The 17,117-nt window shown below is 52.1% G+C and overlaps 3 protein-coding genes across 3 annotated transcripts; 2 read left to right on the top strand and 1 right to left on the bottom strand.

Annotated features, from left to right (window-relative positions):
* Positions 1 to 2: 2 nt before the first annotated feature.
* On the top strand, positions 3 to 5,280 carry CSUI_000500 (transmembrane domain protein). The gene is made up of 6 exons (XM_068060734.1): positions 3 to 763; positions 1,679 to 1,810; positions 2,346 to 2,409; positions 2,883 to 3,083; positions 3,641 to 3,746; positions 4,610 to 5,280. The coding sequence occupies exons 1-6, from the start codon at positions 155 to 157 to the stop codon at positions 4,806 to 4,808; spliced, it is 1,311 nt and encodes a 436-aa protein (XP_067927285.1). The 5' UTR covers positions 3 to 154; the 3' UTR covers positions 4,809 to 5,280.
* A 1,222-nt stretch (positions 5,281 to 6,502) lies between these two features.
* CSUI_000501 (peptidase family m48 domain-containing) lies at positions 6,503 to 13,289 on the bottom strand. The gene is made up of 6 exons (XM_068060735.1): positions 11,865 to 13,289; positions 10,672 to 10,797; positions 9,531 to 9,693; positions 8,770 to 8,960; positions 8,020 to 8,177; positions 6,503 to 7,086 (listed from the first exon to the last, which is right to left on the bottom strand). The coding sequence occupies exons 1-6, from the start codon at positions 12,432 to 12,434 to the stop codon at positions 6,996 to 6,998; spliced, it is 1,299 nt and encodes a 432-aa protein (XP_067927286.1). The 5' UTR covers positions 12,435 to 13,289; the 3' UTR covers positions 6,503 to 6,995.
* Positions 13,270 to 17,117, top strand: CSUI_000502 (gnat family protein). Its single transcript, XM_068060736.1, has 2 exons — positions 13,270 to 16,057; positions 16,430 to 17,117. The coding sequence occupies exons 1-2, from the start codon at positions 14,719 to 14,721 to the stop codon at positions 16,591 to 16,593; spliced, it is 1,503 nt and encodes a 500-aa protein (XP_067927287.1). The 5' UTR covers positions 13,270 to 14,718; the 3' UTR covers positions 16,594 to 17,117.

A 17,117-nucleotide genomic window follows, 5' to 3' on the forward strand; every position in this document is an offset into this window, starting at 1 on the left:
CTCCACCACTCCAGCGTCACAGGTGCCCTCCACCACTCCAGCGTCACAGGCCCCCTCTACCACTCCACCGTCACAGGTCCCCTCAACCACTTCGCAAGAAACTCCTGCCACCCCTGCTGAGCGGCTACAGTCAGCCGTAGCAACCCAAAGTCAGATGGGGGGAGAAAACCAAGCGGTAAGCGCGGCTGCAGCCCATCCAGAAACCAGTGCTGCAGACCCCTCAGCGGCATATCAACTAGGAGGAGCTAGCCCGTCCACGCTCACGTCACCTGGTGCACGGGATGCTGCTGCTTCCTCTGCTACTGTAGAAGGCACGGGCACAGAAGTTCCATCGCCTGGTCCGCCGCCTGGTTCTGTTCAGGTTGTCAATAGCAATGTTTCATCTGCCGCTCACATAGTTGCCCCTGGCGGAGAAGCAAGCGGTCGTTCCATTTCCGCCCTGTCACCAGAAGGTGCGCCTGGGCTCACCGATGCAGGCCATGGAGGAGACAGTTCCAAACCAGGTGAAGCCCCAGCATCCAAGGAAACGTCTGTCGCTGACCCGGTAGCCTCAGACCGTCAAAAGAATTGGGGAACAGCTGGCACTGCCGAGCAGGAAGCAAAACTCTCCACTGGAACTCTTCCCCTTAAGCCGGATCTGGATGACGGAAAAAGCACTCCTGCGGGGACAACCAGTTCAGGTGCCGTCTCGAGAACGACGGAGGGGCAACCTGGAGGCGCAGGGGCGAACAGCGAAGAAGCTAACAGTCGAGAGGAGCCGCCGGTGAGCGTCTTGTGTGTTCCATGCGAAGCATCTGTAGCTCTTGACTGTGCTTTTCTCCATACCTGTTTGACGTCAGTATCAGACCTCGACTCGCGGGTGTGTAATCAAACGCTACTTCAGACGGAAGCGCTTCTGCATTCATGCAACCATAGAAGACAGATTACTGACCGTGGCTCGGCAGCCACACCAGTGAACGGTGGTTTCTTCGGACAGGTGCAGATTGTGGTTTAACCGCCGCTCCGACACTTGATACCCTACCGTCCAGCGAAAAGCGTTCGCTGAGAAGTACCCGGCCATCCGCAGGACGAATAGACGTACTTGGCCTTGTTTACTACAAGAAGCAGCGAGAGAGGTGACGGCGTCGCATGGAGTCAGGTTTTTCCCCCGGCCCTCCCTGCGCTCCAACTGTATCCCTTCCTGGACGTCACATGTGCAGCTGAGCAAAGACTGACTCGATGTGGTCGAGTTCAGTGTCTATCCGCTTGCCGTTATGTGACAGCTGCTTATTCGTTTGTTGTGTTTCTCTCTCATGAGGGACCCCGCGGTGCTGTTATTGCTGCCGTATTCTCGTCCTTTCGGTTAGCACCCAATCGCCAACGTACCGTCAACCGAGATCGTGATGCTATCTCGACTCTGAAGAACTCCCCTGGTCTGATTGAGGAGGTGATCCTAGCAGAGGAGTCCTTCATTGGACGTGTGCTGTTCGTCAGTGCTCGAAGGTAGCTATTGTGTAAGATTCGTGAGAACCTGGTGATGGTGTCGGTCTCGCGGAAGCTGCATCTCGACGAGTATGCGGTGTCAGCGTCCCCTTAAGTTGCTGAGCCGAGAGACCTAGACGACGCTAGATTGTAATTCTGGACGCATGCGGGGCGACGGCCCGTGACTATTGCCTATGCGTGTGTCTTTTCCGTGCAGGAGACGCAGGGGCACGTATGCTTCGATCGATGCGACTGTGTCCCAGTTATTGCTGGAGGCGTTGCGGCGTTCTTGGTTTGCTTCGCTATGGTTTCTCTTGCGGCGCTTCTTATGTCAACCGTCTTTTCTAAGGTGACAACACCTTGGCGGTTCTATGGCTATGCTTTGTGCTCGCCGAGGCCACTCCACTTGAAAGAAGATAGTTTTCGTAGAGTCGATAGGAAAAAGTAGCGAGCAATGCAGTTTTGTGGAAACATGTCAGTTACAGTGGCCCAGGGTGTGGAAGAACGGGCCATATTCTTCTTGTCCGCTGTGGCCCGGGTGAACCTTGGACTTCGGAGCCACACTCGCAGGTCGACGAGATACCCAGAGCAATAGTTCATGTTATCTCGTAAAGGTGCTCATGTGACAACTAACGCCATGGTCACTCAAGCAGGCTGTCAGGGGTATTACTGCATATACACCAAGAAGTACGGTCTGCTGATCCGGTTACAAAAGAGCTGTGCGTAGAGCTGAATGAGGAGCGCGCCTTCTGAGTGACGATTGCTAACCCAAGCCGGCCCCTACAGAACGATACCGTTTTGTTGGACCTCTAGAAACGCCTGTAGTTGTACGTAGCATTACAGAATGCCATTCGCGTGTTCTTTGGTGCGCCGGTGCGTTGCAGGGCTTTTTCTCGCCCGTGTTTTTCCGAGGTGGAGGCTACGCAATCCTCCTCGCTTCTGCTTTAGGTAAGGTGAGGGGGCTTTCGAATCTCCTCTTTCTGTCGGGTGGTGCACTTTCAACGGCGTGACCATCACTCTCGATTCTTATCCACCCTCTTCTGGTGACGCGCAATGCACTCGCAGGTTCCAAGTCAGCCGATCTGCGCGCCTGTGCCCCACTCCTCATAGACGTACCTATAGACCGCGTCTTCAAAGGATGCCTTCCTGCCGCTAGCTCCTAAGTCTAGATGGATTTTCATACAGTTTCTTAGTGTACGATTACAACTGGTAGTTCTCTTTACACTTGGTCGGTCTTCGTGGGGAGTCGTTCAACAAGAGATTGTCAGGCGCTCGACCGAGTTCGGGCTAAATCTCAGTCTGGCTGTATTTCTTTGGAACGGTCATGGGTATTCACACTTCACTAGCGGAGGCCTCACCGATTCCAGATTTTTTTGCGACAGTCCCCTGACATGTCCGACGACTTTTTGTCGCGCGTGCAGGACTGACTGCTGGAGGCCTGCTCGGCGGTCTTGTTCGACCATGTTGGCCCCGGATACTTTACTGTGGTGGCGGACTCATGGCCTTCGCAGCAGCCTTCGTGTTTCTGGGCAAGCGCGGGGCAGCAGTTGGTGCTGTCGGAGGTCTCGTCACCGGCGGTTCCATCGGGGCACTTATAGTTCCAGCTCCCTTGTCTGTGGCTCGTAAGCCGTCTGCACCTACTTCCTCACTCTCCCTCTCGCTGGTGCCCGCAAGCAAAGCCCTTGCTTCGAGCGTAGGGCGTAGAACCGTACGGCGGAAGCAGTATTTACGACCCCACGCTTGAAGCAAAGGATCTGCAGACACCAGGCGTCGGAAGCAATAGTCTGCGAGTGCTGCCGGAGTCTTTGCTTGCGCTCTGATGCCGGCTGTGAGACTTGCTGTTTCGCGCTGCACCCCAGCTCTGTTCGGAAGTAGTGGAGCGTTGACGAGGCCGGCTGACTTAAACACGGTAGTGCTTAAAGCACGCCGGGAGGCGTAGAAACTGCTCTCCCTTCCCGTAATAAAAGTTTGCTGTTATTGTCACTTAAAACCATTGAAGGGAAGCGCACGTTGTCTTCTTGCGTAGTGACAAAGTCCAGTCCGTCAGACTGGTGTCGTGAAGGGTTCTGCCTGTCAACTGTCGTGTGGAGAAACGGTTTCACCTGACGTCTTGGCGAAGAGAGAAAGGCTTTCAGTCGCCTGACTGGCAGTCCACGTGCTGCGTCTCCGTGCCTCGCAGTTGGCTGTGTCGTCGGCTTTCTCCTGGGACTCGTTTTCGGCTTCGCCCCGATCTTCCGCGAGCTGAAAATGAACAGCAGATACATTCGCTACGGCTTGGAAAACAGGTGGGTTGTTGTTGTGACTAGAGAACTCTTTCCGTTTTAGTCCATCAGGCAGCCGCTGCCGGTTTCGATACAACGGCGTCTCTTCTGTTGCCACCCCGTGATCCGTTGAGCTTCACGGGTGCATCGCGAATGGTATCAACAAGTTTCTAGGGTATCGACCTTCGATCGCATTGCATGTCGGGATGTGGGTGACGACTGGTATCACGTCCCGAAGTGAGTGGTATCAACAAACTGTTTGGGTACCCACTTTCGACAGGACTCCATGCGGGGGTTGTGGCTAACCAGCGGTATGCCGCTTTGGAAGATCCATACCGAAGGCCCGGGCCTGGAGTGAGTTCGCTTATCTGTACAACCAGCCCGGAGTATGGATAGTCGTATCCGAGGGTGGACTGCTGGCGTTGTGCAGCCCCTCTCAGTGGGCCCCTGCTTTGTGATTTTGACGGCCGGTCTCTTTCCTCCCCGCTTCTTCACTATCGTAACCCAAAAACTCTAATAGTTGTTCCCAGCATGTTTTCTCCTTTTCCGCAGCCCCGAGTCCTCTTGCCTTCCCCGATGTGCTTGGCGGTACGGCATGTGTCCCGAGTTAAGAGCACTCACCTACAGCGGTTGAATGGCCGCCTGTTCCGGTACCGAACGTGTTTTGTCCGTAGCGGTGAACGCCCAGTTTCCACCAAAACATTAGTGGGTCATGTCCTCCCCTGTTGTCCGGATAGTGCAGCTGTAACAGCATACACGACTGGGTACCAGACGACTGTCGACATTTTTGTGTCCTCTGGTCTCCTCAGAGAAGGGAGGAGGTTGGCGTTCCAATGCTGCCACTAGGGTGGGCGTTTGCACGTGTTTCAATGATTCTTTGTGAGCAGCCAACAGTCTCGAGAGGGCTCAATGGGATCGTCAACGCTCAGGACTGACAGCTTCTATACCGCCGCAGGAAGGCGTTCTCCTTCTCGCATGTTCTCTTCCCCGACGAGGCCAGCGACACTCCGCAGCAACGGGTCCCTGTCTTACGAAATCGACAACGACAAGCGGAGGGCGGATTCTCTTCCTTTTCCTATCTCCTAGTCCCGCGCATCCAACGGAGACCAGCAAGCTGTGTGTCCTGCTAATAATTGTTGTGTAGTCATTTGCTGTCACCACATGCAGACGCCTGTAGAGTTTAATTTGAAGGAGTGTCCTAGGCTCGTAGGACCCGCTGCCGGCTGTCTTAGCAACACTTTCATTGTCAAAAGGGTCCGCTTGATATGTCCCGCAACGAAAGCAGATCCATGTGGCGACAGTAGTTATCGCACTCACCCCTATTGTACCTTTTGTTTAAACGTAGTTGCAGCCGAAGAGTACACCGCTTCCCAGTTGGTACCACTACTACCCCGCATTTGACACAGGGAAGAAAGAGTACCACGGCGAAGCTGCCGGAGACAGGCGGGTGTGGATCGTCATGAGAACGTCTGTGCTTTCCATTGTTCCTGACCCCCCAGCTAGCGATGGTCGGTCGGGCGGTGTGCGACCCGGCAAACGGTATATGGGATAATGATCTTCGGAGCGCGTGTGTCAGTAGGTAGGTACACACCCGTACGTTCATTCGCCTTTTGTAGGAGTGGGAGCTTAATGCACGTGAAGCAGCACGCTTTTAGTGTTTTTGTTGTCGGATACAAGTGAGAAGGTTTCTGGCCAAATAAAGTCAAAGGAATGTAGATGCTGTGTGTAACGTGTCTTTTCGCAATACAAGCATAATAATGCAGCGTTAACTCGTGTGAGTGGATACACGCGAGTTTTTCGTCTTCCCACGGGCAAATAAATCAATAAACATTTTTGAAGTGTAAAGTAGTGAGAAAAGAGCCATTGTTGTTTTTGTCTCCTGTCGGGGCGAGTGAGGGAGTGCTTTTTCCAAGCCTTTTTGAGGGATGCTACTGCAACGAGATGATGGATCACGCCGCCGAGTACTCCCGCCGCATTTCTTTCAAGATGTACTGCGGCCACGAGCAGTAGCAGTGTGTGCGCCCAAGTGTATTCTCTGTGCTCGTTTGTCTTAATGAGAGAAGATGACACCTGCATTCTGTCTGCTCATTTGAATCTATCGCTCGACGTTACTAGCATTTCACCCCGCGCGTGAGTCGCGTTCTTGTGTTGGATACTTTGCATTGTTGGACTACCATCCATCGAACCACCATCTATCCGCTGAAAGATTGTATGCAGTCGGCCGTGCGTGTCTTCAATGAGATATCCGTTCCTTAGTTCCACTCAAACCGTGTCATCCACGCGTGCTTCGTGAGATGTGGTTGTTGGCCCGTGCGCGGGTCAAGGGCGGACAGAAATATTCAAGAAACCTATCTTTTGCGTCCCGGTGCCTGCCTACTGGGAATGAGTGGTCCAAGCTGCTAACGTTAGCCTTTGGGAAAAGTCGCAACGTTGGGCTTTTACATTCGCTAGCTGTAATATTCACGACGGCTAGTTACAACTACTGCCGCCTCCTCCGGTTGCTACAACGTTCCGAACAGATACATGATCGCTCACGAGTACACTAAACTCGGAACAGAAACTAGCGATGACGCCTCCAGATCTTCATCGAAGCTGATTCGGTACGTTGCCTCGACAACCAGGCGTCGACGGAGAGCCGCTTTGAGCAGGTGGTGGCAACAACGTTTCTCGCGAGCTTGCATACCCGCTCTGGTCTATCAATACTCATTTGCGTGTATGTACGCTACTCTCTTCGTACACACCCGCACAGGTGTATGTACCCCCGGAGACACTAGACCGCCTGACCCTGCACTAGTCCTCACGTGATAGTGAGCGGGCTGGTTCTCCCGGCGAAGTGTTGATGTCTTCCGCACAACGATGCACACACACGCACGTATGAACAACCACAGCCAGCACGGAGGACACCGACTCCCCGACGGGCTGATTACTCGCCCAAGACGTGCACCGTCATCAAGAGTAGTCCCTGTAACTTCGATACCCAGCTACAACAAAACTCCAGCTGTCTCGCCGTCCACGATGCCGCCCACTTCCTGCGCCAGATTCGCGGGCCCGAGACACGTCTCCAGTTCATATTTTGTTCCTTCCCAGATATGGCAAACATTCTGGAAGTTCCTTGAATGCTACTTGAGATCATGGTGGCGTGATCCCCTCGCGGTACATTCTCACGAGCAACATCCGGTCAGCTTATCACCAGATCATTCTCTCCCACACCCTCCTATCAGAGTCCTGACGTGCTCCCCTTATCCTAGTCCCTTGATGATTGCGGCTTCCTGTTTACTGCTTCTTCGCCTCTCTCTGCTCATAGGCGTCTATTGCGTCGATGCGCTCCAAGAGGGGCGGGTGGCTGTAGTGCCACCACGAGAACCTGATAGTCAGGCAAGACAGACAACCACACAAAAATCTCCTTAGAACAACGTTCTCATTTCGCACCACATTAACAAGTCCTACACGGCGTCAGTTTCGCATCTTCACCAGAGGCTGCAGTGCTACCGCGGCAGAACTCCGGGCTGACCTGCATGTGTACGTGCGTACACACGTGAATATATATGCGCTTGTACGTCTCACCATCGCCGACTTGATCGAACAGGCTATTTACGAAAAAGCGTTCACGCTCGCTATGAATCGAGGGAAAACACGTGCTGCGGGATCCAGGGGTACGCCCTCCCTCCAATTCTTGTGATGGTACCTCCTCCACATAACCAAAAGAGTGTTTTCCGGCCAGGTGTGACAATGTATCTGCATACCATGGACGCACTATCGGTAGCAAAGTGTGACTCGCCCTGATTAGAGTTGTTTCAATGAGCCCATCGAAGGTCGCTCGCTTCGTCCACTAAAGGAAAAACTGTACTTCTCATATTCTACTCTCCCTATAGCAGCTCTCCCAACCAAAAGTGACAACACACAATCACAGACCCGCCAAAGGGGGGAAAAAACTAACACACAAAAGGTCTCTGTAATGCATACCAATCTACATGTAGACAACGAGCTAATCTACGCATCCCCGCTGCGTGTCACCAAGTTTTCTCTGTTCACCAACATGCGTGCCGCCTTCAGACCCTCCCTCTGCCAAGCTACTAGTGATGTAGAGACATAAAAAACACTCCACGAATCAAATGTCAAGGAAAAGGTTATGGAGCAGCTTTGTGACGGGACCGGTGATTCCTGGGTGCCGTCCTCTGCGGGGAGAGCGCCCGGTTGCGTAGAACATAGCCCTGCACTAGGTGTGACAGATGAAACACTTTCAAAAGATAAATATATTGAAAAGGCGCCCTCTTCTCTTACGCGGGAAAAAGCTTACCAAGGGTCGGGATCAAGAGAGCACTTGTTCTCGGTGTGGATGGCAGTTAAGGCTTTCTTCAAGGATTCAGCATATCCGAGAGAGCACGCGAATGCGTCAGCCTCAAATTCGTTCTTTCGCGAGTATATCGTCATCAGCAAGGAAAGAATGGTGTTCACCTGGCGGCCGAAAAGAGCAGAAAGAAGCTAAGACTCAGGCACACAGTGCTGCGTGAGCCTGTATACCCAAAGCAGTATCACTCCCCCACTCCATCACTCTTTGATAAGCGTATCAACAACTCCCCAAATCACGTCGATCACTCTTCGGTGAGAAGATCCATGATCCTCACCCCGCAAGTGCACAACTCACGGCCTCGGCCTCCCTGACACAGAGGTGTTGTACAGCAAAAAAGGAAGCAGTGCAGCTGGCTCGAAGTCGGGAAACGTAGTTGGTCTAAAATCAGAAAAGAGTCGTGCTCTGTCAGCCGTGACACCTCTACTGTGTGAGATCACCTGCAGGCTGGAGAGTACCTCAGAACCGGCATGATATACTGCTAAGTCTGGTCGATAACAGCAACATGCCTGGAATAAGCCTCGAAAAGCAAACAGAAGTCATGATACAACGTTTTGCATACACAGGCACACATATGAATGAGGGCACACCAAATACACTATAGACTCTGAATGGTAGCAACCCTCCAAGCCACCTAGAGACATCACCTGTCTGCTGCGGCCTGAGGAACCTTCAATGTCGAAGGTGGGGACCACTTACAGGTAGGAAGATGTTGGAGAAAAGCTTCAAGCCAATAATCACGGCTCGAGTGTCCGTGTATCCGAAACTATTGAAGAGAGCGTCGTTTCCCATGACAAGACCGAACAAGTAGAATGTGCAGAACAGCTGCGTGAAAGTCGCTACCATCATCTTCACGGTGTGACTTTTCTTCCAGTGTCCCATCTCATGCCCTGTACATACACCCAAAGCATCATTTGTGCACACCGGAAAAACTCACAGAAGAAGCTGTTCGTTCTCCCGCTACAAGACCTGTATCGCACTCTAATGAACGTGAAGTCACAACATGTGCATGACACGAATGACGCGTACACGAACACACATTCCTATGAAGCTTCAACGCCAACTCCGTCTCCTGTGAAACAACACACCTCATGCGAGACACCCGGAATTTCTTTCTCGCCTTGAAACATCGTACTGCCAAGCTCAACGAACGAGAAATTGAGAAGGCGACGGTGCCACAAGAAACGTAGAAAGAATCTCATCCCAAGTGAGGATCTCCATGATGAATCTGATGTGTTTAACCGTCACAAAACCAAGGACTTCGCCTCTACCGCCTACACATGCTAGTGTTCATACAGCCCTCATGTAAGGTACTCGCTCTATCTCTATGAAGAAAGATTTTGCCGTTCTCTCTCTTCCTATGGACTTTGCGGTGGAGGAGTGACAGACGAGAAACCGAAGAGGACACCTATCCTTCTCTTTCTTTCACCCCTCACCGAAAGTCGCAAGTCAAAGCTTACCTAAGATGGCGAGAATCTGATCGTGAGGAAGATGAAGGAGAGTATCATAAAGGACGATTTGCTTTGACCACCAGAAGCCGTAGAAGTATGCGTTGCTGTGACCGGATCTCTTGGAGTTGTCCATCTGGTATAACTTACCTAACGGGAAGTCTAATTGCTTCGCCTGTATGCAAAAGGAGACTCGGAATAAAGCCCCTTTTCTCTCGTCTACACTTCAAATCTCTTGGGACTCCAGACCAACAAATACAAAAGGTAACAATGCTGTAGGACAACGAGAGACTCAGCTAACTACGAAGAGACAGTCATACACCTGGCTTCTCTCCCCCCTTGGCTGACTGCCTGCTACGCAAAGTCACACGATTTTGAGCGTTTTCAGCTGCTGGTACAATGATGAAAAACCTCTTCGAACGGCAGCTGAAACATATAAGCGTTTTCTAGAATAACAGCGACACGCTGCTTTCTAGGGTAAGGCTTGACGAACAATTACTATTTCACTTGTCGTGCATGGCGCAACTAGAACTCCTCCATCCCAGCACATGGGAACTCCCCTCCTTGAGTCTCCAGCGTACTGTTGCCTGCTTTTCCCATAGCTTAATTCTGACCTCCTCTCTATCCGAATGAAATGAGAGTCCTCCAGTTGTGGGCGAGAAACAGCTAAACGCCTGCTTATCGACTAACGACGCGAAGGCGTTCCTACCTCAAACACATTACTAACAGGGCGCTCGAGTGTACAAAGCGGAAGCGCACAAGGCCTCGTGCCCTAGGATAGTATACGCGGACGGAGTAAATCTCCACTGTTCTAGTCATCATACCTATGCTTTGATGCTACAAGATGACAGAAGTTTACGCAGACGCTACTCTACCACCTGAGCCAGTGGCGTCTATGACTTGGATGGCTTGGTCTGTGAGTTTGTCGTGTGCAGTACCCGACTGAGTGTTGGGCTACTGGTTAGACAGGGTAGCCACCTTCAGCTTTCGTGTTGTTCATCCACGGGGAAAACAGGACTGTGCAGCTGTAACTACAGTCTCGGCTTTTTCGACATGGGGAACCCACGGTCAGATTGTGCACGAACTATTCAGAATGAGCGGGTGTCCTCCACCATTAGTATAAGTCTTTAAAGCGAGGCCTGTTTGTCCTTACAAGGGTCTCAATCTTCGTTTTAAGTTCTTCGTCTTTGAGAGGCTCGAACTTGTTGAACAAGGGGGCGATAACACTCGGGTAAAGGAACATGAGCCCGAAGGTGGTAAGAACGGAGAAACCCCAGAGCTGCACCGAAAAAGCGGAAGGAGGATCAGATGGGACGCGCCTAGTTCATCCTGAGGGAGTCCGACGCTTTCCTCAACACCACCTTGAGTCTCTTCATGAGCCACGCCAGTGGGTACGAAAACAAAACTATAGTGAATGTCGGCAAGACGTAGTAGCTGTCTGCCTGAACTAGACATGCGGGGGCGGTCCCTCTTCCACGTCAAGAAGACCATGACACAAGAAGTGCGCCATGAGGCAGCAGGGGACGCGAACTGTGACACGAAGGCGAATGACACACCAGTCATGCTAACACAATGAAAACTAGTAGTAGGTCTGTCTTCATTCGGCCATGAGAAGGAGCAAGCCGAACATGATCATCTCTCCTTATCGAGTGAGCCCCGGGTATTCGTCGTACCCATACACACAGAGATACGATATCTATGCAGGCGCACAGGCTCGTCTAACTGTAGGTCTGATCACCACAGCACTGAACAGTACACCGATAGATGGAACGAATGGTGCTAGAATGGTTTCCAAGAGAGAAAATGCAGCCGAGTCATTTCTTAAGCACTGTTTGGGTAAGTGCTGGACTAAGAACTGTACACATCCCTATGGTAACAAAGGATCTTTCCCTCCGAACGACTGCCCAAGAGAAGTGAAGAATAGACTGTATCTGGCAGGACACAAACGACTGGGTCAACTGAGTACACACGAAGGCAAGTCGTGCTGAAAGACACGCACCTGAGGAACCCACTCCAGCGCGCCCCAGGATAGAAGTACCGCTCGACATGTATATATATATATGACTATACTTTCACAAAAAACTTGTACAGATCCAGTACAGCCGTGTATCGCATAGCTGTGCGCGACGGGTTCGCCGAGCACTATTCAAAGTTATGAGTTTGTCCTAAAAGAGGAATACCTCCCCACACGAAGCGACTACGAAGTGGATACGAATGCCATCTAATCACTTCATATACAGAAGAGATACGTACGGCACACTGCTGAACACAGCTACAGGAGGCTCTCTCATACAGTTGGCTTCGGACTCAGACAGACCTCGACTCCGTCGACATTTCCTCACTTACCCACAAATAGAATGATTTGCCCCCCCACTTTACGAGCCAGATGGCAGCACAAGCAAGAGGCCCTCCGATGCCGCATGTAAGAGCTAGAGTGAGAAGCTTGTCTTTGATGAATAAGCCTATCGTCTTTTTGTTGAAGCCGTGCCGTTCCTCGACAACGAAGTCGGAGTACAGCTGAAAGGGAATAGAAATGATCTCTCCGATGACCATTTGTAGACCGATGTCGGCCAAAGACTGCTTATACTCATTGGTTGTCCCGACTAGGCGTCCCGCCAAACGCCAGAGGAAGGGCCCCAAGAAGCATGCTGTAGAGATGAGAGAGACAGAACTTTGGAAGAGAGAGCTGAAGATGCCAAACCGCATCTTGTCGCGGTTGTATGCATTGGTCTTCGCATAGTCTTCCTTTGTAACGACGGATTTGAGTTTAGCCGGGGGATCTTCCAGGGCATAACGCCGTAACTGCCGTGTGTTCAGATACTGCTCAAAGAGCTCTACGGAAAGTGAGAAGCCCAGGTACACGTGCAGCCATGGCACGTTGCTGAACCAGTGAGGAAAGTGAGAGAGCGCCACCATTGTGCACGAAGGGAAGGGGGCGGCAGACTTAGTGCGAAGAGGCAGGGGGACTGATCGAAGAACGACCACTGACCACCCTGGCGAGAAGGTGCGGGACGTCTCTCCAAGAGTTCAACGAGATGAGACTGACTGGAAAAAGGACCTCCAAGGGTGGCAGCTAGCGGCACACAGTATACCGAAAACGACAAACACAAATAGCTTAGCCAGAGACGACTTGCTCCGTATTCAGCTCACGAAGAAGTAACACTTCTGCGAGGACAGTGAGAAAGAGACGACATGTAGCGAGTGTGTCCTCTGTGCGCTGTAGACGTGGTGTGCTTCACACCGCGACCGCATTTATACGCGCAAATGCGGCAGCGCCGAATCAAAATGCTGGAAAACAGGAGGGGACGGTCAGTAGTTTACAAGAGAACGAAGTCGCACGCCAGAACAAGTTGTGACTCTCTAGTGTGTTACGGAAGAGAGAAACCTCGACATTTCATCCCCCAGGCGTCAACCGCTGGCGAAGGTTCTTCAGAAAGCCCTGAACTCGCAGCGGAACGCTCGGACCCCACGCCGCGAGGGACGAACTGTGCTTGAGAAATGCAGCAACGCTCTCTCACACCTGCAAGCGCAGTGAAAAGGAACTGCTGAGAATTCCTGTGGCTCAGGTGTGCTAGAAGCGTGCGCGGGCCGAGTACCTTTGGCCGCGGGTTTCACCAGCGTATGAGTTGTTCTTTATACGCAGGCTTACGCGGAGGAAAGCTGTGGCATGGAGACGGCCGAATATAAGCCGCACTGCATACAACCTAACCACGTCAGAAGGAAGGGCAACAGCGAGATGTCTACAGAACGAAGTATTTCTCGTCAGCTCACCTTGAAACCTGTTTCCACTGCGGTCTCCTAGTCTCGCGAGGTTGCTTTCCCGGCGAGACTCTGAAGGGTCACGAATTCGGAGGGACTGGCGTTCCTCGCGTCTTCTCGCGTGCCGGGCCGTGTTTCGAGTTGAGAAGTCCGCTCTTCGCCCCACTCGGGTCAACGCTCCGGACAGGGCAGCGATTGAGCGCATGACTCTTGTCGTCCGTCACCGACCTCTCATTTTCATCGGGAAAGTGCGCTTCATACGGACAGTCTTGTCGAAGTCCGGAAGTTTTTTTCGATACTTTGCATGAGAATCACTGGGGACAGTGACCCGACTGTCCACCTGGGCTGATCTGTCAAAGTCACATCTTTGTTTCCAATTCTTTCTTCTCCGTGCAACCTCTGCATTGGCGGAGGGAGATTTTGAAGGATAGCGTGACGGTCGACGTAGACCGTGTGGAATTACGGCTGTTTGTCTGCGTTGTAATCTCGCCTCGTCTGGCACGGCGCCTGGCTGACATTTGTTTCAAAGAGGTCGTTCACCTCGAACAGTAACTGGGAGTTGACGCTACCCCAATGGTTTTTTCACTTTGAAGTTCGTAGCTTCTCGTGTTGTCTGTGCGTCGTGTCTGCTGTTTTTTTTCGCTGGAAACTACGGTATTTGCGGAGGTCGAAGTTCTTTCTTTCGACAACGCGTGCTGCTGGCCCTGTTCTGAGGCCGGCAGCTCTTCTGAGCTTGTTTCTCTCTCTTCACGCCGTTCTGGTTTGCTCCCGGCCACAGCAACAGCAGCTCCTTGCTGCTGTTGCGTGGTCTTTCTCTCTTGTTCCTCCACGTGGAGGTCGGGACTGTGCGTGTCACGGGGGTCCGAGCCCATCTCCCCCGTCATGGGCTTGGAAGTCTCCGGTCTGTTACGTCTTCTGCACGCACCTAGACGGGCTCGTCTCAGACTACACTTTCTCTTTAGTGAAGGTGGATTCTGGCTTTTCTCTTTTCCTTTGGCTCGCCCCTCTGCGTCGTGTTCTGAGGTTCACGCAGCAGGCTTTGTTTTATTCATTGGAAGCCCCGCATTGTTTTACATCTGCGTCGGGGAGGCGGCGGCGCTTTTATTCCGGCCGTTAAACTGATACTTCGTGTCCCAGCGGTTAATCTCAAACTGCGTTGATATATAGGGTGAAGTCTCTAAGGCAGGTGGAGGTCCGCTCTGGGTTCTCTCCTTGGGCGTTTTGTTCCTGTTTTTTTTGAAAGAAGCGAGCCGACTTCTCTTAGCAGCAAGCCATCGCGTGGGGGATCTTGGAGAGGAGACGGTTGTGGAGAAAGACGAAGAAACGAAGGGAAGACGTAAACGGTTTCTCAGGAACTCCTGGGGTGACTAGGTGTCGCAGACCTTCCTCCCGGTCCGTCCTTTCGCTTTGGTTCGGGTCTGTCTTCGTTTCCTAAGGCAGAATGCTGTTGGTTCCAGAGGAGGTGAAGGCAGTAGGCGGCTGCGGATGTTTTCCAGAAAACAAGCAGACTTTTCCATGCGACGAGGAAGTAGCGCAACAAACGACGAGTGAAACGTTAGTCTCTGTGCTTCTGCTGTCGGCAGTTTCGACACTACGGGGTGAGAACCGGCCGGGAGATGTTGCGGTTGAAGCAGGAGATTCAAGGCCGGGATGTCAGCTGAAGAATGAGGGAGAGGTAGTACATGGAAACCAAGATGGTGAGATTAGGAGGCGTCTGGGAGGTAAACGGGAAGAGAGACAGGAAGACCAAGCTATGAAAAAGGGCGCACTTCGGAGCCGGGAAGATTTGAAGGAAAAAGAGCACCATTACGATGGGGAAGAGCTATTTGACAAACAAGGCAAAGTAGAGATACAGGTGGGGCCGCAGCGAGGCACGTCATGCGCAGATTTGGATGAAAGAAGAGACGCGCATGATTCGGACGGTGCAGTCGCGTTGTCTGTGAAGACGGATGCAGGTGCCTCTGCTGCGGTCAGGGGCCCCACACAGGTGGTGAAGAGCAGAGACATGACCGAAGGGACAAAAAAAGATAGCTTGGAGACACCCGTAGAAACTTTCCCTGACTGCAGGGACATCTGCGTCATAGACGACCTCGTATCTCGGCTCGGAGAGCCTGGGATGGATGCTCTCCTAGCAGCGTGTGACGAGCTGTCCGTGCGCGTTTTTGATCAGAAATGCCTTGAAGTCACCTCTAAGAAGAAGAAGTGGGTCCTCAGTGTGCTGACTGACTCTTCCCGTTCTGTGGGGCCTGCCCCTCCATGTGTTTCCCGTACTTCAGGTGTACAGACACATTGCACCGCCGGAACTGGCGTAAGAACTGTGGCTTGTCCGACTCCGTCACTTTCGGAGAAGGAAAAAGTGTCATTCCCGTGCTCTACAGATAGTGGTGCTTTGAACAAGAAGGGTGAGGCTGAGGTCCATCCGTCAGAGAAGTGCTACGCGGCAATGCCTTTGTGTGACCGCGCGGTCGAGAGATTGGGCGACTGCCCTGAAGAGATTAACGCTGAAGGACAGGGGAAGACAGAACAAGTAACAAGGAAGGATGAAGAAGATGATCAAATGCAGTTGGATGAAGGAAGGGAGCAGTTGTCTGCACCCCGTTGTCTAGGCTTCATCGTGTACAGAATTGATTACGAGCTTCAAAGCATGCAGATTGGCAAGGTCGCGGTCTTGGAGGCGTGTCGAGGCAGGGGCTATGGAAAGAAGCTTGTCCGAGGACTCATTCGGACAGCCAGGCAAAACAAGGCCCTTGCGTATGTCAGCTTGTCCGCGCTTACCAGCGGTAAGCACCCGCACGGAATGACTCAGTTACTACTTCTGCTACTAGTTCAAGATCAACTCTGGCTTTCTGTGTGGATGTGTGCTCTGGAGTCTGGGTAGGTTTCGTGTTCTGGGTAGCCCTTCAAATTCTGTTGCACTGTCGTCCGCGGCACAGATTCCTCCACCTGTGTTTCACATAGTTTGATTGTTGTTTGTATGCATACTGAATTTCACATAGATATGTGTATATGTGAGGAATCCTTGATGTAGTCTTAAATACAAGCAGCCAAGTCAGATACTATGTGAACTGTCTCGCCTGTGTAGTCGGGGATTGGTGACGAAAGAGCAGGCGGCCTGATGGCTGATCCTCCTCGTTTCTCTTTTCTCCTCTCAGCTGTGAGTTTCTACACTCCACTTGGATTCAAGCGCTGCGACGAGATTGCTGTGGACGCGGATGAAGAGAACGCTCCTCAGGTGTACATGGAAATGCAACTCCGGCGTCGTACCGGCCCTGTTAGTTCACAGGTCAAAAAGAAGAACGGGAGAAGAAAGAAGTAGTAGAACACGCGCGCTTCTGGTATAGAAGGTCGAATCCTGGTGGATGGGTTGTCGCACGACTCCAGTTTCTGCGACGGTGTTATGATACCTTTTCACAGAGTGTGTCCGAGCTATATGGATGTACATTGGTTAAGAATGGGGAAGCCCTGTGGGGCTTCGCATTTTTGCTTCTGTGTTTGCCGGAGAATTTTAAGGACTACCTGGAGTCTCAACTTTCAAGTGAGGTTACTAGTGGCGAAGGGTTTTGCACGGTTGGAGGAATCATGTGTGCGCTCCGTTCTTGTTCGGGTGGGTGAATCAGTTAGCTGGGCCGGTGTGTATGGACAGGCTACAGGAGGGTTACAAGCAAAGGTAGTAGGAAGGCGGGAGGAAGAAGACGAGTACAGGCGCTCAAATACTTTTCAACAGCGTTCAGAGCTGTCAGCTGCAAAGTTTTCTGGTTCTGAGGGGGGGGAAAGCGGTGTGGCAGCTGTGTGTTTACTCTGATGAATATCATCACTTCTTCCGCTTTCTTGGCACAGCTT

This window comes from Cystoisospora suis, assembly GCF_002600585.1.
Source record: "Cystoisospora suis strain Wien I chromosome Unknown contig_187, whole genome shotgun sequence".
Taxonomy (NCBI): Eukaryota; Apicomplexa; class Conoidasida; order Eucoccidiorida; family Sarcocystidae; genus Cystoisospora; species Cystoisospora suis.

Excerpts from the sequence above, each read along its gene's own strand:
- CSUI_000502 (XM_068060736.1), top strand. The coding sequence starts at position 14,719 with ATGCTGTTGGTTCCAGAGGAGGTGAAGGCAGTAGGCGGCTGCGGATGT. Across the intron at positions 16,058-16,429 it reads CTTGTCCGCGCTTACCAGCG|CTGTGAGTTTCTACACTCCA; the intron begins GTAAGCACCCGC and ends TTCTCCTCTCAG.
- CSUI_000500 (XM_068060734.1), top strand. The coding sequence starts at position 155 with ATGGGGGGAGAAAACCAAGCGGTAAGCGCGGCTGCAGCCCATCCAGAA. Across the intron at positions 764-1,678 it reads ACAGTCGAGAGGAGCCGCCG|GAGACGCAGGGGCACGTATG; the intron begins GTGAGCGTCTTG and ends TTTTCCGTGCAG. Across the intron at positions 3,747-4,609 it reads CGCTACGGCTTGGAAAACAG|CCAACAGTCTCGAGAGGGCT; the intron begins GTGGGTTGTTGT and ends CTTTGTGAGCAG.
- CSUI_000501 (XM_068060735.1), bottom strand. The coding sequence starts at position 12,434 with ATGGTGGCGCTCTCTCACTTTCCTCACTGGTTCAGCAACGTGCCATGG. Across the intron at positions 9,694-10,671 it reads AAACGAAGATTGAGACCCTT|GCGAAGCAATTAGACTTCCC; the intron begins GTAAGGACAAAC and ends TTTTGCATACAG. Across the intron at positions 7,087-8,019 it reads TCTCTTGATCCCGACCCTTG|GTTCTCGTGGTGGCACTACA; the intron begins GTAAGCTTTTTC and ends CCTGACTATCAG.